Below are 26,582 nucleotides of genomic sequence, written 5' to 3' on the forward strand. Positions count from 1 at the left end.
TCTTCATCGCGGTGCGCGGGCCTCTCACTGTCGCGTCCTCTCTTGTTGCGGAGCACAAGCTCCAGACGCACAGGCTCAGTAGTTGTGGCTCACAGGCCTAGTTGCTCCACGGCATGTGGAATCTTCCCAGACCAGGACTCGAACCCGTGTCCGCTGCATTGGCAGGCAGATTCTCAACCACTGCGCCACCAGGGAAGCCCATAGTGTTTGTTTTTCTCTGACTTATTTCATTTAGCATAATACCTTCTAGGTTCATCCATATTGTCACAAATGGCGAGATTTCATTCTTTTTTATGGCTGAATAATATTCTATTGTATATATATACCGCATCTTGATTCCATTCATCTGTTGATGTATGCTTAGGTTGCTTTCATATCTTGGCTATTGTAAATAATGCTGCAGTGAACATAAGGGTATATTTATCTTTTTGAATTACTGTTTTGAATATGTTTGGAATTTCCAGAAATGGAACTGCTGGATCATGATAGCCCTTCTGACAGGTGTGAGGTGATATCTCATTGTGGTTTTGATTTGAATTTCCCTGATGATTAGTGATGTTGAGCATCATTTCATGTGTCTGTTGACCATCTCTATGTCGTCTCTGGAAAAATGTCTACTCAGGTCCTCTGCCCTTTTTTTTTTTTTTTTTTTTTGGCGGTACGCGGGCCTCTCACTGTTGTGGCCTCTCCCGTTGCGGAGCACAGGCTCCGGACGCACAGGCTCAGCAGCCATGGCTCACGGGCCTAGCCACTCCACGGCATGTGGGATCTTCCTGGACCGGGGCACGAACCCGTGTCCCCTGCATCGGTAGGCAGACTCTCAACCACTGTGCCACCAGGGAAGCCCTCTCTGCCCATCTTTTAATCGGGTTGTTTGTTTTTTTGATGTTGAGTTCTATGAGTTCTTGGTATATTTTGGATATTAACCCCTTATCACAGATATGTCATTTGCAGATATCTTCTCCCATTTATTAGGCTGCTTATTTGTTTTGTTCATAGTTTCCATCAATGTGTAAAAGCTTTTTAGTTTAATGTGGTCCCATTTATTTATTTTGGCTTTTGTTGCTCTTGCCTGAGAAGACATATTCAAAAAGATATTGCTAAGACTAACGTCAAAGAGCATACTGCCTATGTTTTCTTCTAGGATTTTTATGGTTTCAGGTCTTACATTCAAGTCTTTAATCCATTTTGAGTTTATTTTTGTATATGGTTTGAGAAAGTAGTCCAGTTTGATTCTTTTGCATGTTGCTGTCTGGTTTTCCCACCATTTATTGAAGATGCTATTTTTTACCCATTGTATATTCTTGCCTCCTTTGTTGTAGGTTAATGGACCAGTAAGTGTGGGTTTGTTTCAGGGCTCTCTGTTCTGTTAATCTATGTGTCTGTTTTTATGTCAGTACCATACTGTTTTAATAACTGTAGCTTTATAGTGTATATCCATTCATCTTTTGACAGACACTTGTTTCCTTGTCTTAGCTATTGTAAATAATGCTGCAGTGAACATGGGAGTACAGATATCTCTTTGATATCCTTTTTTATTGTCTTTGCCTATATACACAGAAATGGGGAAGTTTTTAATTTTTTGTGGACCCTCCATACTGTTTTCCATAGTGGCTGCATTTACATTCCCACCAACAGTGCATAAGGGTTCCCTTTTCTCCATATTCTCACCAACACTTGTTATCTGTTATATTTTTGATAATAGCCATTCTAACAGATGTGAGATGATAACTCATTGTGGTTTTGATTTGCATTTGCCTGATGATTAGTGATGTTGATCACCTTTTCATGTACTTTTTGACCATTTGTACGTCTTCCTTGGAAAAATATTTATTTACTTTCTCTGCCTATTTCTAAGTCAGGTTTTTGTTTTGTTTTTTTGCTATTATGTGAGTTCCTCATATGTTTTAAATATTAACCCTTTATCAGGTGTATGACTTGCAAATATTTTTTCCCGTTCCGTAGGTTGCCTTTTCATTTTGTTGGTGGTTTCCTATCCTGTGCAAAAGCTTTTTAGTTTGTTGTAGTTCCACTTGTTTATTTTTGCCTTTGTTGCCTCTGTTTTTGGTGTCAAATCCAAAAAATCATTGCCCAGACCAATATCAAAAAGCTTACCCCTTATACTTTCTTTTAGGAGTTTTATGGTTTCAGGTCTTAAATTTAACTTGTTAATCCATTTTGAGTTTATTTTTGTGTATGGTGTGGATAGAGGTTCAGTTTCATTCTTTTGCACATGGCTTTACAGTTTTCCCAATACCATTTATTGAAGAAACTATCCTTCCCCCATTGTATATTTTATCTCCTTTGTCGGAAATTAATTGACCAGTAAGTGTGGGTTTATTTCTGGCCTCTCTGTTCTTTTTCATTGATTTATGTGTTTTTATGCCAAAACAACACTTTTGATTACTGTAGCTTTGTAATATAGTTTGAAATCAGGAATTGTGTTGATGCCTACCGCTTTGTTCTTCTTTCTCAATATTGATCTGGGTATTCAGAATCTTCTCTGGTTCCATACAGATTTTAGGGTTGTTTTTCTATTTCTGTGAAAAATGCCATTGGAATTTTATAGGGATTGCATTGAATCTAAATTGCTTTGGATAGTATGAACATCTTAACTATTAATTCTTCCAGTACATGAGCACAGAATATATATTTATTTGTGCCTTGTTCAGTTTCTTTCATCATTGTCTTATAGTTTTCAGTGTACAGGTCTTTTACCTCTTTGGTTAAATTTATTGCTAAGTATGTTATTGTATTTGATGCCCTTGTAAATGAAATTATTGTCTTAATTTCTCTTTCTAATAGTTTGTTGTTAGTGTATAGAAACACAACTGATTTTTTATGTTGATTTTATATCCTGTAACTTTACTGAATTCATTTATTAGTTTTAACAGTTTTGTGGTGGAATCTTTAGGTTTTTCTATATGATATTATGTTGTGTGCAAATAGAGACCATTTTACTTCTTCCTTTCCAGTTTGGTTGCCTTTTATTTCTTTTTCTTGTCTAATTGCTCTGGCTGGGACTTACAGTACTGTGTAGAAAGACGTGGCAAGAGTGGACATCCTTGTCTTGTTCCTGATCTTAGAGGAAAAGCTTCCAGCATTCACCATTGAGTACGATGTTAGCTGTAGACTTGTCATATGTGACCTTTATTATGTTGAGTTATGCTTCCTCTATACCCAGTTTGTTGAGAGTTTTTAATCATGAATGGGTATTGAATTTTGTCAAATGCTTTTTCTGCATCTATTGAGATGATCATATGATTTTTAGCCTTCATTTCATTAATGTGGTATGTTGCATTGGTTGATTTGTGGATGTCAAACCATCATTGCATGCCTGGAGTAAATCCCACTTGATCATGTTGTTGATACTTTTAACACATTATTGACCAGGGGATTTTTGCAGAAACTAACACCTGTGGCTGATGGTTTGTTATGTAAGTGAATATTGAAACACCTGCGTTTGAGTAAATATCAACAACGTTTTTTGCACTTAATGTATTTATTTGAAACTTTGTACATGTCTTACTAAAGCGTTCTGATATTTCATTATAGTGTGATAGGCAGTATAGCAGTCACCTCTGTGCAGGGGAACAGAACATCTATTACAAATATACCATGTTTCACTGCACTTTCCCCTGGAATAACAGACTCTACACTTTCTGGTGGCATTTGTTTTTGGTCCTGTGGGTATTATTTCCCCTAGAATATATTCTTTTATTTTACCTGATAGTTGACAAGGTGGATCTTTGCGGTGCACTGTTCTAGAAATGCCACAAGAAGGACCAGGTGTGGGACTACCACTGTATTCACCAGAATGGTCAGTTCCCCATTCTCTAGCTACTGCTAACAAAAATTGCTTGTAAGTCATTTTATTCTGTGCATTAAGGCTGCAATAAATTTTAAACACATTGAATAAAACTGCAATTACTCAAATAGAAACCTACTTTCTTATACCATTTTCGAGTTCTCCAGAGGATATTGAAGTTTGCCAGATATTGATTGGGTCGATCAACTCCCTTCATGTATTTATTATACTCTAATATACAGGTGGGCTTAGTTATCTGATGGCCAGTCCTCTGTCTTCTTTTCCTGTAGTTGCTATGGAGGTGTCATGAATAGTTGTCAGCCTCTTGTCTTTCCATATAAGAAGAGTCACTTCTCCCTTCCATAAGAATGTCATTTCTCCCCTCTGTAGATTTTTAGATTTCTCTTTTAATTGGTCTGGTAGACCACGATTCTCTCTTATAGTCCCACAAACTCTGGTTTTATTTTTCAACAATATTTCAGATGTGGACACACTGTTGTAATAATTGTCTTGGTAAATATGGTGCCATGAACCAAGATAAGGTTGTAGGACCGATAATATTGTTTCTTGCAGTTTCTTTCCTTCACCCGTGTAAATCTCAAAGTTGCATATGTATCCGGTTTCACTTTCACTCACCATCCTGACCAAAATTCCATATTCTGTAAGTTTTCTGGGATTATAGGGTTTTTTTGGTTTTTTTTTTTTGGATTATAGGTTTTGAATCTGAGTTGTCCCCTCCACTTTATCATTGCCTCCTCAAGTGATAGCTCTTGTTTGGGTATATAGATCGATTGAAATTTTGGTAGAAAATAATCCAAAAGAGATTTTTGAAATTCTGTCTGTAGCAAGTGGAGTTTCTGAGTTATCGGTAAAGTGAAGAAATACCATTATTTGTTCAAACCTTCTCGTCATAATCTTTGGAAAGATTGGTGTTTCGGGATCAGTCAACCAGTATTCTTTCCAGTGTGACTTTCTTATTTGTCCCTTCAAAATTATTAACCCAAGAAACTTCTTCATGTCACTATTGGTCACATCAGTCCATTTTAAAGCCTTATCATACTTTTTATATGATTTTTCATTCTGTTGGTAATACAGGTTTGTTTGAGAAGCGACCAACTTGAAAAAGTTGTTACCAAAAATTAATTCTGTTATTTCACTAACACTTTGCGGGTTATTACATTCAGTAGTTACACCTGATACACCTGTAAAGTCTTCTAATTTTCGTGAAGTGTTGTCTTCAATCCACTCTTCCGTAGAAGCAAAGGAGCATTCTCCAGCACCGTGAGTTTCATTTTCACTTTCCGTATCAGAATCAATCACTAAGGTTTTTTGTCTTTTTGTTGGTCTAATAATTCACATCGTCTGAATCAGAACTATATTTTGAAGAACTGTCATCTTCTGAGGCACTAGTGTATATGTCGCTGGGACAGTCAGAGAAAGTATCTGTATAAAATTCACCGAAAAATTCTTCTTCACTCAAAATTTTGTGATGCATCATTTTTGAAAATTTTATGGTAATAAACTTGCATTTATAATATACACAAGTTTGAGACAAAAACCTAACAGAGCAAAATGTGAATGATAATGACAGTCATAAGTTGTATAATGAACCCTTGATCAATTTTAAGCTGTAACAACTTTGCACTGTGATGTTAATTGTATCACTCTCTGTATTGATACCTCTGCGGTCAATAACGTTCGGGTAACAAAAGATGCATTAATACCTCTCTGGTCAGTAATGTGTCAATGTACTGTTGAATTCTGTTTACTAATGTTTTGTTGAAGAATTTTGCATCTACTTTTATCAGGGATACTGGCTTGTAATTTTCTTGTAGTATCCTTATTTGGCTTTGGTATCAGGGTAATTTTGGCTTTGTTAAATGAGTTTGTTGAGTGTTCCCTCCTTTTCTGTTTTTTGGAAGAGATTGAGGATTGGTACCAATTCTTTAAATGTTTGGTAGAATTCACCCTTTAAAGCCATCTGGTCCTGGAATGTACTTTTTTGGGAGGCTTTTACTAATTCAATCTCCTTACTAGTAATTGTTCTGTTCAGGTTTTCTATTTCTTCACGATTCAGTCTGGGTAAGCTGTATATTTTTAGGATTTATTCACTACTTCTAATTTGATTGGTTCGTTGGTGTGTAATTGTTCTCCGTCTCTTATGATCCTTTGTATTTGTGTAGTATGAGTTGTAACATTTCCACTTTCATTTATAATTTTATTTATTTGAGTCTGTTGTCCCTTCCCGCCCCCCCCAACTTTCTTGGTAAGTCTGCGTAAAGGTTTTTGTCTATTTTGTTTATCTTTTCAAAAAAACAGCTCTTAGTTTCTTTGATCTTTTCTACTGTGTTTTTGGTCTCAATTTATTTCTACTCTGATCTTGGTTATTTCCTTCCTTCTACTAACTTTAGACTTAGTTTGTTTTTTTCTTTCTAGTTCCTTACAGTGTAAAGTTAGATTGTGTATATGAAGTCTTTCTTTTTTCTTAATGTAGGCATTTATCACTGTAAACTTCTTTCTTAGAACTGTTTTTGCTGCATCACTTAGGTTTTGGTGTGTTCTATTTCCATTTTCAGTTGTCTCAAGATATTTTTTGATTTCTTTTGATTTTTTTCACCTGTTTGTTGGTAAGTAGCATGTTGCTTAATCTTCACATATATGTAAATTTTTCTATTTTCTTCTTGTAATTGATTTTTAATCTTGTTTTAAGTAGTAGTTAATTGGTTTGTTAGGAAAAAAAAATTCGAGTAGTTTTTTTTTTCTCTACTCTAGGTACATACCTCCTGATAAGAGAGAAGAAAACGACCAATCAACCCACAAGTGGATGGTATATGTCCGAGGGTCTCGTAGAGAACCCAGCATTAATCATTTTGTCAAGAAAGTTTGGTTCTTTCTTCATCCCAGCTATAAACCAAATGACCTTGTGGAAGTTAGGTGAGCACACTTGAGTTATTAAATCTGAGAAGTACAGATTTACTGAAGTGGAAGGAAAGTGATTTAACTTGAGAACACTCCCTTGAAATTCTTGTGTTATTAATAATTTACTCAGCTTCGGCTTTTAGTCACAGTATAATTTTAGCTGTGGTTCCCTCTTGCAGATTTCTGTCTCACTGAACAGGTACCATCCCCTTCTGTCAGGTTGTTGCTATATGAATTATATTAGCTGATTCTGCTCTCCTCTGGAAATAGCTTAACTTGTTTATATAGATACAACATTACTGTTTTTTATGATTATCAGAATATAATAGAATTAAATAAAGGTTTCTGAAATTACAGAAATATTTAATGTTGAAAGTTCTCCATGATCTCACCTTCTCAGAAGTAACCCTTAATGATATTTTTCCTGTATATATAAACCTAGTATAGTTGTTGAGGTTCTTTCTTGTCATAATTATTTCACAAAGATGGAATGATAATATATATTATTCTGAAATTTGTTTAATTTAGGTGTATTCTTTACATCTTTATGTGATGTTACGTAAAGTGGTTGTGGAAGTGGTTGTGGGTCTTTATCAGTGAAATCTCCTGTATCCTCAGCTTTCTTCAGAACATTCCCTCCACTCCTGACTCTTAAGTAAAACATGGCTGTCTCCTGAGAACACCACTTCTCCCAAGAGAACTTTCAAGTGGCAGCTCTTTTTTTCTCTCACACAGCATGTACCATTGGGTCTAAAAATGGGGTGCATGTCTTTCTTGCTCATATTTGTGGCTTCTAGACCACCTTTTCCCTTCTTCTCTCTAAAAGCCTCAGCTCCTTGGAAGCTTCGTAAGATCTGCTGCTCCTCCTTGTCACAGGCGTCTACTGATTTCCCAGTCAATCCTCTCTGTCAAACACAGTTTTAGCACCTGGTGTACTGATTTTCTGTCTAGCAGTGCTCTTTTTTTAAAAATATTTATTTTATTTATTTTTGGCTGTGTTGGGTCTTTGTTGCTGCTCACAGGCTTTCTCTAGTTGCGGTGAGTGGGGCTACTCTTCATTGTGGTGCGCAGGCTTCTCATTGCGGTGGCTTCTCTTGTTGTGGAGCACGGGCTCTAGACGCATGGGCTTCAGTAGTTGTGGCATGTGGGCTTCAGTAGTTGTGGCTTGCGGGCTCTAGAGCACAGGCTCAGTAGTTGTGGCGCACGGGCTTAGCTGCTCCGCGGCATGTGGGATCTTCCCGGACTAGGGCTTGAACCTGTGTCCCCTGCATTGACAGGCGGATTCTTAAGCACTGCGCCACCAGGGAAGTCCCTCTGGCGGTACTCTTGCCCTCATTCTTAAGGGCTTTGACATGCAGATAGACAATTCGTCCAAAACCCTGGTCTCCCAGTTCATTGATAACCTCACTTTAATAATAAGGTTATGGTAGTGATATACCATAGAATCTAAGCTCAGTAAGGAGAGAAGGAGATTACATAAGAGCAGAGATGGGTAGTGCAAACTGGTGTGGGCAAGAAATGGAAATCTCTGTGGGGGTCAAAGGAATGGAGTCGGAAGATAGGAGTTGTTGGTCAGAAAGTCAAATACCTGGAAATGAAATTTTTTTGTAGCTAATACAGAACATTTATCTTCTTCATATGGATAGTTATGCGTTTATCAGTTATCAGCTGATCTGTCCTTTAATACACACTAAATTCTGACATAAACATGGATCTGATGCTAGATTCTGTTAATGATTTTGATTCCTATTCTAGTATTATACTATTTTTAAAATTAATTAATTAATTTATTTATTTATTTTTGGCTGTGTTGGGTCTTCATTGCCGTGTGTGGGCTTTCTCTAGTTGTGGCGAGCTGGGGCCACTCTTCATTGTGGTGCGGTGTGTGGGCTTCTCATTGCAGTGGCTTCTCGTCACAGAGCATGGGCTCTAGGTGTGGGGGCTCAGTAGTTGTGGCTCGTGGGCTCTAGAACGCAGGCTCAGTAGTTGTGACGCACAGGCTTAGTTGCTCTGCGGCATGTGGGATTTTCCCGGACCAGGGCTGAAACCTGTGTCCCCTGCATTGGTAGGCGGTTCTTAACCACTGCACCACCAGGGAAGTCCTTATACTATTTTAATTGTTTTGCTTTATAGTATATTCTGATGTCGGGTAGAGTATGTTCCCCTGATTATTATTATTCTACAGTTTTTGTCTTGCTTATTCTTGAGTATATATGTTGTTCCAGATTAGTTTAGAATCTCTGTCAAGTTATGGATTGAAATTACATTGAATTAATGATCAATTTTCAGACTTTTTATGATATTGAATCTTTCTGTCTTGTCTATCCTGGAGAATCAATCTGTGTAAACAAGATTTTTTTCTTTTAATGTTTATAAAACCTCCTTTATTTTCTTGACATACTTCAGTAGATAGAACCTCAGAAAAGTGTTGATAGTCTGTGTTTTTCTAATGGTAGAGTTTGATAGAGGAGCAGTTACATTCTTAGGCTCTCAAACATTAGTATTGAGAAGGCCTTGTCTGTGATTTTGTTTCAGTCTATACCTGATTCATGAAATCTTTCAGAAATACCTGATACAGCTCATCTATCCTCACCTGGAATTCCACTGGTGACCTAGACTTGTTTTCTTTGCTGGGAATACCATCTTCCTATTGTCTGTCTTCTTCATTTACACACACATGCACATATGCATATGTACACGCACACACTGTCTTTCTTAAGGTCTGCTGTTTATGCTTCAAGACATAACTCACGTTACTTTCTCAGTGAATCCTTCTTTGCTCTACTTTCTTACAGGGGTTAAAATACAGTAAATGATTGTTTACTTGAATTCTTGGGATAGTAACAATATTTTATAGTTTAAGATAGCTTACAGAGTAACAGTATTTTCTGAGTTTAGATATACTGACTCCAGGTAAGTCCAGTATTTTAATACACATATTTTAGTGAGTTTGGTAAGAAATAGTAGATGAGTTTAAAAAGTACTTTGTCAAAAAAAAATAAAATAAAATAAAGTACTTTGTCTATAAAAATATAAATAATAAAAAGAATATATGTTTTAATGTCCAGACCAGCAAGAAATTCCTTTATATAGTAAAAATAGCAACAAAAATACTGTTTTAGGAAAACATTTTATTTAATATAAAGCATGTGAATCAGTTAAAATGTATTAATCATATTTTTTATTGATGATAAACATCTGATTTACCAAAAATGGGATTAAAAACTCATTACATGAAACCCGAATACTTAATGATACAAATCAATGCCTATTTTATTTCTCAGTTCTCATCCCAGGAATTGGAATTTGTGAAACACACTGAGTTCCTTTAAGTTTTAGAATATATCATGCAGTAATATATGAAATTGTATTTATTAAGAAATCTTTACTAATATGCAGGTAAAGGTGGCAAATCACACTTTTCAGGTTGTATTTTAACAGTCTGAGGAAATCCAAGGAAAAGATCATACATATAGTTCCTCTTCAAATTTCTCTCTCATCTTATACATCTGGAGCATCTTCTGTTAATAGTAAATGAATGTTGTTTTCTGAAATGTATGAGGCTTCACATCATGGAAAAAGCCTCTGACAATTATTTTCTGTCTGGTCCATGCCACTCTGGCAGTATTGCGTAACTGGCTGTGGTGGTATATCTGACCAGTTAGTTTTTCACAGCTTGTGAATTGCACCATTACTACATACCTTTCCCAAGAGCATACTTTCCCATACTTTATTAACTACTGGGTTATGATTTTTAAATAGTATTTTTTTTTTTTTTTTTTGCGTAATGCGGGCCTCTCACTGTTGTGGCCTCTCCTGTTGCGGAGCACAGGCTCTGGACGCGCAGACTCAGCGGCCATGGCTCACGGGCCCAGCCGCTCTGCGGCATGTGGGATCCTCCCGGACCGGGGCACGAACCCGTGTCCCCTGCATCGGCAGGCGGACCCCCAACCACTGCGCCACCAGGGAAGCCCTTTAAATAGTATTTTAAAAGAGATCCTTGCTTGTGTGCTTCTGGTGTTTAAAACTCCTGAGAAATAATTTGTTAATGATCAACCACATCTCTGTGTTTTTATAGCAAGTAATGTATATAAATTTATTATTACACTTATTAATTTACATGTATGTCTCCCTTACTAGATTTAGAACTTCTCGATGTTTGGGACCTTTTCTTAATTCTTTCTCTCCCTGTGATCTAGCACAGTGTCCAGCATGTAGTAAATGTCATTTCTTGTTGAGTGAATTATTGAATTCATGATGTGAGCCATTCCATTTGTAGGTGGCTGTGTTTGTTTGGAAGTTTTTAATTATATTGAGCAGAGACCTAACTACCTTTAACTTCTAAACAGTACACTTCCCGTTTGTTTTGTAACACCACACAGAATCAGTGTAGTCCCTTTTCCATGTAGCTGTTGTTCAGGTATTTTGAAAGCAACTGTTAGGTCTCTTCTATTCTCCTCCAAGCCAAATATCCACATTTGTTTCAGTTGTCATTCGTGTGACTTTGTTTTATGTTCCTCTGCCATCCAGGTTGTATTCTCTGACACACTCTGGTTTGTCTGTATTCTTAAAATATTCTTCTTAGAGCTGAACTTGAAATTTCAGGAAGGACAGAACATTAACATGTGTCCTAGGTTTAATTATAACTCTGTGTTCTTTACAAGACTTTTAATATGTTTCTTGTGTCAGGTATCTAAAGTAACGTGATGAGTAGGCGAGATCTTTTCAGCTGCCTTGAAACTTGGGGATAATCTTTATTTCTGGACCAAAGCACATGTATGTTCATTGTGCACTCTGAATCTGCTCATTAGAGCACATTACCTGATGAAGAGCATAAGTAGATTCTGTTCCTATAGACGATCTGTTTTCCATTTGGTTCAGTTATTCCTTAGCCAACTTCTTAAAAGCTGTGACTGTAAACTTTGCTTTTAGGCACAAGATAGTCACTAAATGTATGCTAGGCTCAGGACTTAATACAGGGTTTGCAGAGCTGAAGAACACATGGTTACTGTGTCAGTAGAATATTCCTGCCCTTGGTGCGTGAGAGACTAGAGTGTGCTCAGCCCCCAAGGGAATGTCCTAGTGAGCCTTCTCAAAATGTTTGTATCATTAAAAAAAATTAGCATGGGGCCTCCCTGGTGGCTCAAGTGGTTGAGAGTCCGCCTGCCGATGCAGGGGATACGGGTTCGTGCCCCAGTCTGGGAGGATCCCATATGCCGCGGAGCGGCTGGGCCCGTGAGCCATGGCCGCTGAGCCTGCGCGTCCGGAGCCTGCGCGTCCGGAGCCTGTGCTCCGCAACGGGGGAGGCCACGACAGTGAGAGGCCCGCATACCGCAAAAAAAAAAAAAAAAAAAAAAAAAAATTAGCATGGGCCCTGGAGTTTAAATCTCAGATCCACTACTTATTTGCTGCATGACCTTGGGCTAGTTATTTAGCCTCACTGTGTCTCAGAGGGGATATTTCATATTATGATTTAAAAACTAGATAAGTTAATAGATATAAAGGGCTTAGAACAGTGGTAGGATCATAGTAAGCAATGTAAGTGTTTGCTTCTGTTGCTGTTATAAGGAACAGAATGTGTTTACCCTGAAAAGAAGAGAACTTAGTGGAATGTTTTAGTTTTTTTGAAGGTCATGTGGAGGAGGAATTTGTGATTGCAGAAGGCATACTAGAAGTAACATGCAGGAGGAAGGTGAAATATTTTTATAACAGAGCTCTTTAGAAATGTGATAGAGAGTGTTATTAAAGTAATGAATTCTGGGTCACTAGAAGTGATCCTAAAAGACTGGTTGCCCATTTGAATTATTTGGGCGAGGAATTGTGCTTCATTTTGTATTTTTAGGAAAGCCATTTTTAAAGCCTAGTATTCTGTGGGTTGTCTTCTTGGTTATTGATACATTTCACCCTCTATGAAGAATCTAGAAATATAGAAGTCTATTTAGGGGAAGCAGTCCCCTTTTTGTGTGAAATAGATACGTCTTTTGAAGTATAACATTTCTGTAGCTGTCTTATCTGTTGGTAGGTCTTGGATTCCTTTTTTGTTTCCAAAAATATGGTTGGGGAGGAATTTCCTGTTAAAAAGCATTGTTCCTTTTTCCTGATTCGTCTGTCTTCTGTCTTCCCTGGCAGCAGTCCTTCCTGTCCATTCACTAGAGTTTAGCCTATGTACACAAATTGAGGAGCACAGCTGATTTACTATATCCTTTGTAAGAGAAATTCAGCATACAAGCCATGAGATTGACGAATATTGCAAAATGAATTTGGGCCTTCCACTTAGCTTTACTGGAATTTAAATGACTAAACTTGTCATCAGTAGAATTTCCCTTAATTATTCTTCTTAAGTCCACCATGTCTGTAGGCCCCACTGTATCTCTGGCCTTGGATTCCTTTTCAAGCTGCTGTCTCAAGTCAGCCTTCTCATTTGACCCCAAGCCTGTCTTTATTGCTGTCCGAACCTATGCTGACATCATGGCTACTTCTCTTACTAACTCAGCTGGTTTCTTCCATCCAGGGCACTGTGTTTCTTTGCTTTCTTTTCTCTAGTTTATAATACAGCTGTTGCTTCCTCTACTTTCCAGGCTTCTCTCATACTCAGGGATTTTTCCTGCTTTGGGCTCTCCTGGTAGCCTCTGGTTTTGTGCCTGACGATTCATACCTGTTCCTAGACTCCTCTCAGGTTGTGTTCTTGGACTCTGCTCTTACTGAATTCATGTCCCTCCTTAGTTTTTCAAAGCACATCCCACTGAAAGTTCCTTTCTCCCTGCAATCTTGGCATTCTCTCTCATTACAGGAATTCCAAGCCATTGATTCATAATGAACATTTTCATTTTAAAGCATTCTCTCTTTCCCCCATTAACTTAAACCATATTATTCTTGAATACATAAAGGTCTCAATTAAATTTTTAAACTTTTTATTCTGGAAAATTCCAGACATATATTGGGTTGGCTAAAAAGGTCCTTTGGGTTTTTTTTTTTTTTGGGGGGTATGCGGGCCTCTCACTGTTGTGGCCTCTCCCGTTGCGGAGCAGAGGCTCCGGATGCGCAGGCTCAGCGGCCATGGCTCACGGGCCCGGCCGCTCCGCGGCATGTGGGATCTTCCTGGACCGGGGCACGAACCCGTGTCTCCTGCATCGGCAGGCGGACTCTCAACCACTGCGCCACTAGGGAAGCCCAGTCCTTTGGTTTTTAAGTAAAAATAAAAGACAGATTTTTCATTTTCACCAAGAACTTTATTGAACAGTGGATTCACCGTTTTGTTCCACTACCTTCGGCCATTTTTCAGGCAACTTCATAATTCCATCTTTCCAAAACTTTTTATCTTTTTGAGCACAGAACTGTTCTAGGTGCCTTTTACAGTCTTACAGGGAATTGAAATTTTTTCCACTAAGAGAATTCTGTAAAGACTGAAATAAATGGAAATCCAAAGGTGCAAAGTCTCGTGAATACGGTGGATGAATCAGAACTTCCCTGCCAAGCTGTAACATTTTTCGCCTGGTCATCAAAGAAACATGCGGTCCTCTGGTATCCTGATGGAAGAAGGTTATGCGTTTTCTTTTGACTAATTCCGGATGCTTTTGGTCGAGTGCTGCTTTCAGTTGGTCTAATTGTGAGCAGTACTTGTTGGAAATAATCATTTTGTTTTCCAGAAGGTGCTCATAATAGAGGACTCCCTTCTAGTCCAACCATGTACACAACATCACCTTCTTTGGATGAAGACCGGCCTTTGGTGTGGTTGGTGGTGGTTCATTTTGCTTGCCCCACAGGCAAAGCTTCCATTCCACATTACTGTACAGTATCCACTTTTCATCGCCCGTCACAATTTGTCTTAAAAACAGACTGTTTTCATTCTGTTTCAGTAGAGAATCGCATGTGGAAATATATGGTCAAGAAGGTTTTTTGCTTATGTGGAACCCAAACATCAAAGCAATTAACATAACCTAGCTGGTGCAAATGATTTTCAATGCTTGATTTGGATATTTTGAGTATGTTGGCTATCTCCCATGTGGTATAATGTTGGTTGTTCTCAGTGTCTCGATTTGATTGCTATCAACTTCAACTGGTCTACGCAACCGTGGAGCATCGTCCAGCGAGAAATCTCCAGCATAAGACTTTTGCAAACCACTTTTGACACATTTTGATCAGTCACAGCACCTTCTCCATATACTGCACAAATCTTTTTTTGCATTTCAGTTGCATTTTTATCTTTCTTGAAATAATAAAGCATAATATGCCAAAAATGTTGCTTTTTTCTTCCATCTTCAATATTAAAATGGCTACACAAAAATTCACGAATTTTGATAAGTTCTTTTTTAAATGCATGCTGATATGACAGCTGTCACAATACAATCTAACAAAATTGTTTCAAATGAAGTTAAAGACAACTAAGCGCTACTAGAGCCATCTTACTGAAAAAAATGAACGTACCTTTTGGCCCACCCAGTACAAAGTAGAGTATATTGAATCCTCACGTACCCAACACCAATTATCAACAGCATGCCAGTCTTTTTCTCATCAATCTTCCTTTTTATTCCCTTCACAAATTACATTTTGACTGTTGAAAATTCTCTAGTCCAATTAGCATTCACACACATTCCTCTCTAATCACTAAAATTATATAAAGTCATGTAATTTGTTAAGTCTTCGCAGTAGATAGTTTCAAATAAATTGCCACTTTCAGATTGAGCATTCATGATTTATTTTGTTTTTGCCAGAGTGGAGGAATAAATGATTGTCTTGGGGTAAGGAACATACCTCACAGCCTGTGTCTATCAAGTAGCAATCGAGGATTCTGGCTTTACTACTGCGACATCCATCAAATCACCTTAGTTCCCTGTCTGTGAAAATAATGACACTGGATTGTATGGTATAAGTGTCTTAGCTCTAAGTATTCAGTAGTTGAATGTTTAATGTAGGTTTGAGTTGAATTTTTTATGATTTAGCATTTTAGAAAAATTCAGCATATTTATTTAGCATCAAGTGAGGAAATCTAAATAATTATTAGAAACATGTGAAGTTCTAACTTAGCCATTATGGGAAAACTGTTCTTTCTAGAATGAGAGAGTGAACATGGACTAATATATTAATATCTGCTTTTCCCTAGAGAGCCTCCTTTTCACTTGACCAGAAGAGGCTGGGGTGAGTTTCCTGTCAGAGTTCAAGTTCACTTTAAGGACAGCCAGAACAAGCGGATAGATATCATACATAATCTGAAGGTATTGTAACAAAACATTGCTCCCCAGAAATGGAGTATCTTTTTTCACCTCCACTTGAAGTGGTGGGTTAGGCCTCTGAGAGAAGTGGCCATGGATAGTGGGGGCAGGATAAATCTTTTTGAGTGTGTTTTGCTTACTGCTACATTTGCCTTCTGAAGGCTGGGGGAGGGGTCACTTTACAGCAGAATGTATATTCTTCTTTTTTTGTGTGTGTGTGGTACGCGGGCCTCTCACTGTTGTGGCCTCTCCCGTTGCGGAGCACAGGCTCCGGACGTGCAGGCTCAGCGGCCATGGCTCACAGGCCTAGCCGCTCCGCGGCATGTGGGATCTTCCCAGACCGAGGCACGAACCCATGTCCCCTGCATTGGCAGGCGGACTCTCAACCACTGCGCCACCAGGGAAGCCCAGAATGTATATTCTTTAAAAAGATGAACTGGTCAGATAATCAGAAGACTTGAATCTCTGATCAGAGCTCACTGGTACTGCGCTACCTGGGGCTACAAGTAAATGATATCTTTTTCTTTTTAATCTGTATTTTACTCTTTACATTTTAATTTTCTGTAAAAAGAGGCACAAATAATAAGCCTTGTCTATCTCTTAAGGATAAAGATAGAAGTGAACATATTTTAGGAAATATTAAGTACTGTGGAAGGTTGTAATACTTCTGAAATCCTTAACTGCTATATCCACATGGTTTATTATGTAACCATTACAAATTTTATTTTAAGAAGTGTTTTTTTATACATGGGAAAAACCTACCATTATAGTAAATGAAAAGCATAGAGTATAAAATGAGTATAAAACTATGTATATAGTATGAGGTCAACCGAGATTTTAAATAGGTGGAAAAAACACAAAAGAAATACCCTAAAAAGTTGGAGTAATTGAAGTAACAACATTGTGGGCAGTTTCTCCTGCCCCTTTTTTCTGTGTGTGCATGTGTGCATTTTTCTTTTCCAGTTTTTTATAATAAACATTTAACTTTCATAGTTGGAAGACAGACCATTTTTTTAAAGTGCCCCACATCCCTCTCTGTCATAACCTCGTATACATTTTCTCTCCGTAAAATATAATGCTAATATTGAACTTCTCCCAAAGCGCCCTTACTTTGTGATTTACCACATTATTCCCATTAATTGCCCCCAAGTGAATCTGAGTACATTTTCAGAATTCCTGTTTTGTTCCCTTTGTTCCACAAATGTACCTTTTTCAACTTTAAGGCCGCCTGAGATTTGTCCTCCATTGTTGGTAAACAGCACTACTTAACTTCATGTTTAAGTTATTTTCTAGAGATTACTGTAAAACAAGATTGCCTTATAACCTCAGAGAAGAACTGAAACCAAATAAAGAACATATAGCCACTTTGTTCAGAGGGGCAGGATATGTTCCCACTTACTTAGAGGAAGGTCTGAAATAGTTTTGCTTTCCTCTTAGCTTATTTTAAGCACTGTACATACCATCTTATATTGCACTGGGCCCAACCCTAATCCCTAAAATAAAGGGAATTGTTTACATAGTTTTTATACATATTTTATTGTCCTTATCACTTAGAGTTCCTGGTGAATGATTGAGACAGTTTTTAAAGTATTTCTTACCAGATTTTCCTTAATTTTACTATATATTACGTGTTGATTGGCCTTGAGAACTTAAGCACCTCTGTTGTGACCACTGATCTTTATTTATTCTGGAGTATCATTTTTCCTGCAATTTTTTTGTTAACTCTCAGAACCATCTTTGATTCTTCCCTCTGTGTTCTAAATATTTGTTCACTTGCAGACTCTTTCTTCATAATGTTTCTTTTAGACTACCCTTCGCCCTTTCCACTCTTACTAGGCTATTCTTATACTCTGTCTCCTGATTAGCTTCTTTAATGCCAATCTATCTTCTTTCCCCTCAATCCATTCTGTACACCGCCATCAGATTAGTCTTCTTAAAACAGGAGAACCATTATGTTGTTCCTCTCTGAGAAGCTTTGATTGAATTCTTGTTATTCAGGTTCAGACTCCCCTGCCTACTATTCCAGGCTCTTCACATTTTGACTTGACATACTTTACCCTAAATTATCTCATACTGATCCCCTGCATGAACATCCTACTCCAGCCAGGTCAGTCTGTTCATGTCCCAGAAATGCCTTAGGCCATCTCTTAAGTCTTTTATGCTCTTCCCTCCTCGAATGCCTGTGTATATTCTTTCCATTCTTCACGTTCCTATGTAGCTTTTCCTGGCTATTAAAGTCCATAGCAATCCCTCTGTATTCTGAAATTCTGTAGTACATAGCAATCTATATTTGATACTATAATAATTACATTATATACTAAATACTCTAAGTGTTAAGAGTTCAATAAAATTTAAAGTTTCTGGGATGAAATTCACGTATCTGCATCCCCGACAGGTAGTCATCTAACCTCTCCTCAACCATCACTGGAGCACAGTTATTCCCAAAACAATCCATTTATCCATTTAGTAAATAAACTTTTAGAAGCTTCTTTCATAAATTTACCTAAAACTGCCACCCATTTCTCCCCCGCCCCCCTTTCTAACCTTGATCTCATTTATCCTAGTTTGATTTCTAGAATAGTACAGAACAGGACTTTGTTTTGTTTTGTAAGAACTCTAAAAATGTTCAATGATAGCGTTTGTGTGTCTCCTTAAAGCATTTCTTCCTCAGCCAAAACCTGTTCTTGTAACATTTCTTGTATGCTGTGCTTTCTTTCCAGTTTCTCTTGTCATTTTGATAATAGTTCTGTTTTATCAGTGTCTCTCTCAAACTGTGGTCCCAAGAATAAAACATAGGCCAGTGCAGATTACAGAGACTATTATATCTGTGCTCTGGAGAATATGCAAAATGGATGTAGCCTTAAAATTGCCCGTATCTTTTTAACAGTCAACCTGTTGGCGAAGGTTTAAATGTTAAAACTCCAGATCTCTTCCATGGGGCTACTATAAATCTACCCTCTATTGCCTTTCTATTATGAACACTAGGTCTCATGACTGATTTGTCTTCTCTGTGTTGCCTGCTAAGGAACTCAGCCAGACTGAAATCTACTTCTTGCAAGCCTTTAGAATTTTCTATTTACTAACCTATCCCTGGCTTCATTTTTTCCCCCATCTCTCCTTTCCTTTTCTTTCCTTTCTACCCAGCTTAACCATTTTTACCTATTGATCTTACTGTATAAGATTTATATGGTAAGCTGCCACAAATCCTTTCTTTTAATCTTAATTTTAAATATAAATTAAAGTATAAGAATAAGAACCTGGGCTTCCCTGGTGGCGCAGTGGTTGAGAGTCCGCCTGCCGATGCAGGGGATGCGGGTTCGTGCCCCGGTCCGGGAAGATCCCACATGCCGCGGAGTGGCTGGGCCTGTGAGCCATGGCCACTGAGCCTGCGCGTCTGGAGCCTGTGCTCCGCAACGGGGGGGGCCACAACAGTGAGAGGCCCGCGTACAGCAAAAAAAAAAAAAAGAATAAGAACCTAACCTCTTTGTATGTAATTGTAAACTTTTTTATTTATGTTATTAACATTCCCTCAATTTATACTCCTTTCTCTCCTCTAAAATAAATCATCCATGAAGCTAATACACTGGTAGTTATTAGTATTGCCTATATTGCCTAAATTTTCATTCATTTTTTGCACAAGTGCTTAGTAAATATACCCTAAATATATAATTGTGTCATCACACTGCAAGTATATTTTTATAGCCTGTTTTTATAATAACTACCTGTATGTCTGAAGTTGTTTTTATTTATTTTACTCAGTTTTTCTCTCAGAAAGTTGAGGGTTTTTATTGACATGATGAATTTAAATGTTATGAAAAAGTAGATCCTATGATATGAAGACTTGCAGTGAAAGGGGTTTAGATAAGACTGTATCCTAAGCTTTATAAGTAAGCATAGTGAAACTTAATACTCTTCTGTCTTTCAATAGCTGGACAGAACTTATACTGGCTTGCAGACTCTTGGAGCAGAGACGGTAGGTTTTTTCCCTACAGTATTATTTGGGAACAAGTAGAATGAAAATTGATCTTCGTTTTTAATTAGGAAAAAAAATGAACGCTTAATTTTAAAAAAAGTTTCTCTCCCCCCTTATTTACTTACTTATTTTTAAATTGTGAGAAAATACACATAAAATTTACCATTTTAATCATTTTAAAGTGTTAGGTGGTATTAAATAAATTCACATTTTCATGCAGTTGTCACTACCATTCATTTCCAGAGAACTCTTCATCTTGGAAAACTGAAACTACCCATTTATAATACCTCACTCTCTTCCCACAACCGCTAAACCACTCTTCTATTTTCTGTCTCTATGAATTTGACTACTCTAGGTAATACATAAGTGGAATCATACAGTGTTCTTTTTTGTGTGTGACTGCCATATTTCACTTAGCATAATGTTCTCAAGATTCATCCACGTTGTAGCATGAATAAAAATTTCCTTCCTTTTTAAAGGCTGAGTAATATTCTGTTGTATGTATACATCTCATTTTGTTCAACCACTTACTTATCTGTCAATGAGCACTTGCGTTGCTTCCATCTTTTGGCTATTGTGAATAATGCTGCTAAGAATGTGGGTCTCTCTGTTCGTGTCCCTCTGTTCAGTACTTTTGGGTGTATACCCAGAAGTGGAATTGCTGGATCATACAGTAATTCTATTTTTGATTTTTTGAGAAACCACCACACTGTTTACTATAGCAGCTGCATCATTTTACATTCCCACCAACAGTGTATAAGGGTTTCGATTTCTCCACATCTTTGCCAGTGCTTGTTGTTTTCTGTTTTTTTGATACTATCCAGGGAGTGTGAGGTGGTATTTCTTTGTGGTTTTGGTATGCACTTCTGTAATAATTATTGATGTTGAGCATTTCTTTCATGTGTTTATCAGCCATTTATATATCTTTTTTGGAGAACGTGAATGCAAATCCTTTGTCCATTTTTGAATTGGGTTGTTTGGTTTTTTGTAGCTGATTTTTAGGAGGTGTCTCTATATTCTTGAGATTAATCTCTTATCAGATATATGATTTGCAGATATTTTCTCCCATTCTGTGGGTTGCCTTTTCACTCTGTTATCGTGTCCTTTGATGCACAGAAGTTTTAAATGTTGATGTAGTCTAATTTATCTGTTTTTTCTTCTATCTGTACATTTTATATCATATCCAAGAAATCATTGCCAAATTCAGTGTTATGACACTTTGCCCCTATATTTTCTTCTAAGTTTTATTGTTTTAGGTGTTATGTTTAGGTCTTTGATCCATTTTGAGTTAATTTTTGTATATGGTGTAAAGTAAACTTCCACCTTCATTCTAATGCATGTGGATCTCCAGTTTTCCCAGCACTATTTGTTGAAAAGACTGTCCTTTTCCCAGTCAGTGGTCTTGACACCCTTGTCAAAAATAATTTGACCATGTATGTGAGAGTGTATTCTATTCTGATGGTCTATTTGTCTGTCTTTATGCCAGTACCACACTGTTTTGATTACTATTGTTTTGTAATAATAAATTTTGAAATCAGGAAGTATGAGACCTTCAACTTTGTTTTCCCACCCCATCCTCCCCCTCCTTTTTTGGTATTCATGATATATCAGCAGTAGCCATTACGATTAGAATTAGCTAAGTTAAACCTTACTGTCTTTAGGGAAATATGCTGTGTTATGCCAGAAGATATTTATTGAGCACATACTATATGCTAAGCACTGGTTCAGGTACTGAGGATACAAAAATGAACAAATGAGAGTAGCGACTACTCTCAAGGAGTTTAATTCTTGGTTGTATTGAGAGTGGGGAGAAGGTATATGGTAAACATAAAAGCAAATAAGATAATTTCACTTACAAATAAGTGCTATAAAGAAGCGAGTAGCCGGAGGACAAGTTGGGTGCTTTAGCTAGGTTGGTTAGGGAAGGCCTCTCTGAGAAGGTGACATTTGATTGAGACCTAATGGTGAGAAAGAGGCAGTCATGCTGAGAGTGGGGGAAAGAGTGTTCTAAGGTGCAGAAACACTAAATGGAAGGTCCCCAGTTTTATGATTGGTTTCATTGAGTCATCTATTAAGCCAGATTAGATTACATTCTGGGATAAATCCTTTAGTTATTGAGATTGAAATTGCCTTTGAAGTACGAATAGAAATCATTTGCAACATCTGTTAGAGCACCATGTTTTGAGACAGGTTTGGGGCTTTCTGTGACATTGATGATGGATTCATGAGCCCAGTTGTTGCCCGATCGTGTAGGTAGTGGATGTTGAGCTCCATCGGCATTCTCTTGGAGAAGACTCCGTTTATCCTCAGTCCTCTGAGTCAGACATCTCAGATGCCCCACCATCCTTGCCTTTGACCATTCCAGCCCCTGTGAAAGCGTCCTCACCAGTAAAGCAGTCACATGAGCCAGTACCTGATACCTCTGTGGAGAAAGGTAGTATATATTTTTCCTTGTATGGAAATGCATTTTTACCTTGTATAGAGCAGTCATTATGGCGTGTTCCTTTCCATCACTTGATGTTGAACTGCTGTCTTCAGCGCCTTATGAGTGTATGGAAAATAAATTTTGCATAAGTAGGCATGCTGCTCTTCTACACAGACCTATTATGAAAATAGCCAAGCCCTTACTCTTCTCAGAAAAAAAATTTTAATGCAGTTTTATCAATATTTTATAGAACACAAAACTCACTGAAAAGCATTGCATTTTTATTCTTTGATGAATATAATGGTTTCCTCTAATATGTTACAGGAAGACTTTCTTGTTTGGTCCCTAATTGTGTGAACAAGAAGTTCAAATATTAGTATCTAATCTTATTTAAAATACGGTATAAGACTTATCATCAACAAATGTATTTTGACTATGGCATCTTATTTAGTAAATATATAAGTATAAAACTAAGTATTTAAGTGTTCACTTATATAACATATACAAATATGATATAAAATTGATTCTAAATGGTGTTAGTTTGATCTGTAAGTCTACATTAATGTGATGTTAATATTTTAGTTCTTTTATAAAAATCTCAACTTTATTTTTCTTAAGTTTCAGTTGCATCTTTTTTATGGGCATTTAATAAAACAGGACATCATTAGATTAAGCTAATGCTTTCTTTTGAGTTTTTCTTCTCTGAACAGTTTGTCAATTCATATATAAAGAATGGGAGAACATAATGAACTTGTAAATTTTATTATATAGTGTTAGCTTACATGTTTTCTAATTTTTTGAAAGAAGCATTTTAATGAAACATGATTCTAGGCATGATATTTACATTTCACCAGAAAATACATAAAGCAGTGTTAAATACCAGTCAACTGTATTTATTTTACTACTGGTAAATGGCTTAAATGGTTCTTGAAATGGTGAGGGATTTCAAAGTGGTTGATGACTTATTTGCCTGTTTCATTTCAAGAAGGATTCCCAGCCAACACTGAAGCTGAGAGACACACTACATTTTATTCTTTGCCATCTTCATTGGAACGAACACCCACCAAAATGACAACATCCCAGAAAGTTACCTTTTGTTCTCATGGCAATTCAGCTTTTCAGCCAATAGCATCAAGTTGCAAAATTGTGCCACAAAGTCAGGTTCCTAATCCGGAGTCACCTGGAAAATCCTTCCAGCCTATCACCATGAGCTGCAAGATTGTCTCAGGTATACATGGTATATATGAATTTGGTGTGTGTAAAAATTGTTAGAATGACAAAACAAAAAGTACTATGGCTTTTTTTTTTTTTTTTTTTTTTAGTTTTTCTAAGCAGGGTTTTTGTTTAGTTAACAAGCAAGCTCATCACTGTCGATTAGCAAAGCAAAATGTTACAAAACAAAAACAAAAGTCATTCATATGGAAACAGTTTTTGAATGAGGAAAGAAATAAAATTCAAAGCAGTCCAGTTTTCATCTAGAATCAGCACAGGTAAATTGTTTGCTAGGATGTCTGGTGGAAACTAAGGTAGGAATTAAGTTTGGGAATTATATATGGAAACCAGAGTGGCTAGTAATAGAAAAAATTTAGATGCCTTTTGGTTTGTAGTTAAGCTTCAAGGCTTGGTTTGGGATTGAGATATCTTTTATACTCTATAACCACACTAGAAATTTACTCATTCCTGTGATCAGTAGGTCGTTCTGAGGTTTCATGTTCACTGAGGTTGAATTGTCTGTTGCCTCGCAACAGTTTATGTTAGGTAAACTTCTAGTAGAAATATGCTTTATAGTTTTGGCTGTGCCACCTCAGAAAAGACATGAAAGTGAGTCAATAGAAATACCTAGGCAGGGGGAGACTTCTATATAATTCTTAAATGAAGGGGGTGGGGGTAGTCTTCAGTGCTAAAAATGGCTAAGCAGAAATATGATCCAAGTCCTTGAAATTGATGAAAGGTAAAGAATGTATAATTTTACATACCAGTTAGAAGCGTTTTGGAGCTTGCTGCTTCAGAGGTGGAATAGGCTGAGCATATAAATTGCTTTGAAGGTTAGAGAAATTCATGGATAACAGATTTGATCAATAACCGTTGAGGATGTTTAATGATGTATCTGTCGGTAACTTCTGAGAGCTATGGGAACACGAATCTCTGGATTGTGGCTGTGACATGGTATTGAGAGAGACTTTTGTTTCGGTGGATGAATTTCATATTTTCCTATTGGAAATTCATTGCAAATCAAGACTTGGTTCCTAAGTCTAGCTGTTCACTTGCCTCCCTAACTTCAGTTTCTTCAAGTGTAACCAGTATTATAACAACCTGCCCAAGTTGTTGTTACCTGGGGATACAGCAGTTCCACACTTACGTAAAGCACTGTTTTGAACTTTAATGTGCCTGCTGGGGTATCCTGTTAAAATACTGATTTATTGATATATTCGGTATATCAGGGGTAGGACCTCAGTATCTGTTTCTAACAGGCTGCCTGCTACATGGATAAGGATGTAGAGAGTAAAATGCACTAACCCCTGGCCTCAGCTGCTGCTGCTGCTCTCAGTACCTGAAACTTCCAGTCCCATTCTCTTTTCCCAACTTGTCACCTTTGTACTGGTGGCCCTGCCCCTCTTCCATTTTCTTTAGCATCCTCTTAGATGGGCTGAATATATCTATTTTGTTTAGTTTATTTTGTTTCTCTTTTTTATTAATAAAGGTTCCCCTATATCAACCCCAAGTCCATCGCCATTGCCTCGAACCCCAACTTCCACTCCAGTCCATGTGAAGCAAGGCACTGCCAGTTCTGTTATTAATAATCCTTATGTTATCGTGGACAAGCCAGGGCAGGTTATTGGAGCCACCACTCCTACTGCAGGTGTGTGTTTGAATGGAACAATATTCGTGCAATCCCCAAGATTTGATCTTTTTTAAAGGTGGAATCCTAATGTGACTTAGTAGCCATATAATGGGAGAATCTTCAACCATGAACAAGAGGAAGGAATACATAAGAGTGTGTCTATATATATATATATATTCTTTTTTGTTTTCCAGTACTGTTTCTCTGAGGGAAGATTTACTTCTTGTAAAAGTTATATTTTTAGGAATTAAGTTTTTTTTAATTTCTTAAGATTCATAGTGAACCATAATTTTCTAAAAAAGAAAAAAAAGAGTGGATTTTATTCTCATTTAGAAGACATTCTTTTTAGGCAATGTGATTAACTTTTCCAAATTAAGCTTTAGAGCAAGAATAGCTTTGTGAGCCATACATATTTTTCCCCAGTGAAATAAGAAAGTGATCTTTACTTTTCAGTGAATAAGATAAAACTTGCATGTGGGAGGGAAACTGAACCCTGTAGTTATTTAAAACAAAAAACTAAAAACAAAAAAAAAACTCTAATAGGAAGAATAATAAGTCTTTGGATTCCCCGTGTTTATCATCATAACCTCATATAAATACAGAGAGCTTTTCAGGTTTCTTTGAGGTACTTTCACTAATATTTTATTTATTCCCTTCAATTAAACTGTTTAAACACATGCACTTCTGTGTAAACTTTCCTGTAGCTTTCACTTCTAATAGAAATATCAAAAAGAGAAATAAGAGAAATGACTATAAAGTAATGAGACTGATTTTTTTCTAACATGTTTGATTTTAACACAGATTAATGTGTGTTGGGCCTTTCCAACTGTTTTTTTAGAAAGTTATGTTCTTTAACAATGATTATAATTGTGGGACTCCTTTAAAAAATGCTACTTTCAGAGATTCCCTTTTGAGTACACCTAAGGATGCCAACCAAGTAGGTGTCTTTTGAGGATGTTTAGTTTTAGGAATCAGCCAAAGTCTCTGCAGGCAAGTTTGGTAAATGGAGGAGATGACCAAGTACCATTTTTAGTCTTGACATACTGTTGACTGTAGATAATGTGACTTATTTTGATCAGACCCTAAAGGCAGTTGTACTGATGGAGTATAAAGTGTTTAATGTCAGCATTTTGGAGTAGGTATAACCTTCTAGTGAAACTACTTTGAAGGAACTAGCATTCAGTTGAATGCATACATTTTGTCACATTGTGGAATAGCCAACACCGTTATGTTACAGTATCTCTTTCTATATAAGTGCAGAGTATATAATGTCTACTTACTTATTCTTCTATACTTCCTTACTAGCTTCTTGTCCCTTTTTAGGTTGATGAAGCAGTCAGCTTCACAGGATGAATCCTTAAGTGTTTTTTTCTATAATAATATCATGGTTGTGAGTTTTCAGCCCT

At 37.1% G+C, this 26,582-nt stretch overlaps 1 protein-coding gene across 5 annotated transcripts in view; it reads left to right on the forward strand.

The window, feature by feature from the left end:
* YEATS2 (YEATS domain containing 2) overlaps positions 1–26,582 on the forward strand; it is a 111,863-nt gene that overhangs the window by 44,505 nt on the left and 40,776 nt on the right. For 3 of the 5 annotated variants that reach the window (XM_060099205.1, XM_060099206.1, XM_060099210.1), the window contains exons 7-12: positions 6,581–6,742; positions 15,828–15,939; positions 19,865–19,909; positions 22,163–22,343; positions 23,320–23,562; positions 25,036–25,194. In XM_060099205.1, the coding sequence (XP_059955188.1) occupies positions 6,581–6,742; positions 15,828–15,939; positions 19,865–19,909; positions 22,163–22,343; positions 23,320–23,562; positions 25,036–25,194 (902 nt within the window). The remainder of the gene's footprint in view (positions 1–6,580; positions 6,743–15,827; positions 15,940–19,864; positions 19,910–22,162; positions 22,344–23,319; positions 23,563–25,035; positions 25,195–26,582) is intronic. The other 2 variants (XM_060099207.1, XM_060099209.1) reach the window with 1 other exon arrangement.

Source organism: Mesoplodon densirostris, chromosome 5, assembly GCF_025265405.1.
Source record: "Mesoplodon densirostris isolate mMesDen1 chromosome 5, mMesDen1 primary haplotype, whole genome shotgun sequence".
Classification (NCBI taxonomy): domain Eukaryota; kingdom Metazoa; phylum Chordata; class Mammalia; order Artiodactyla; family Ziphiidae; genus Mesoplodon; species Mesoplodon densirostris.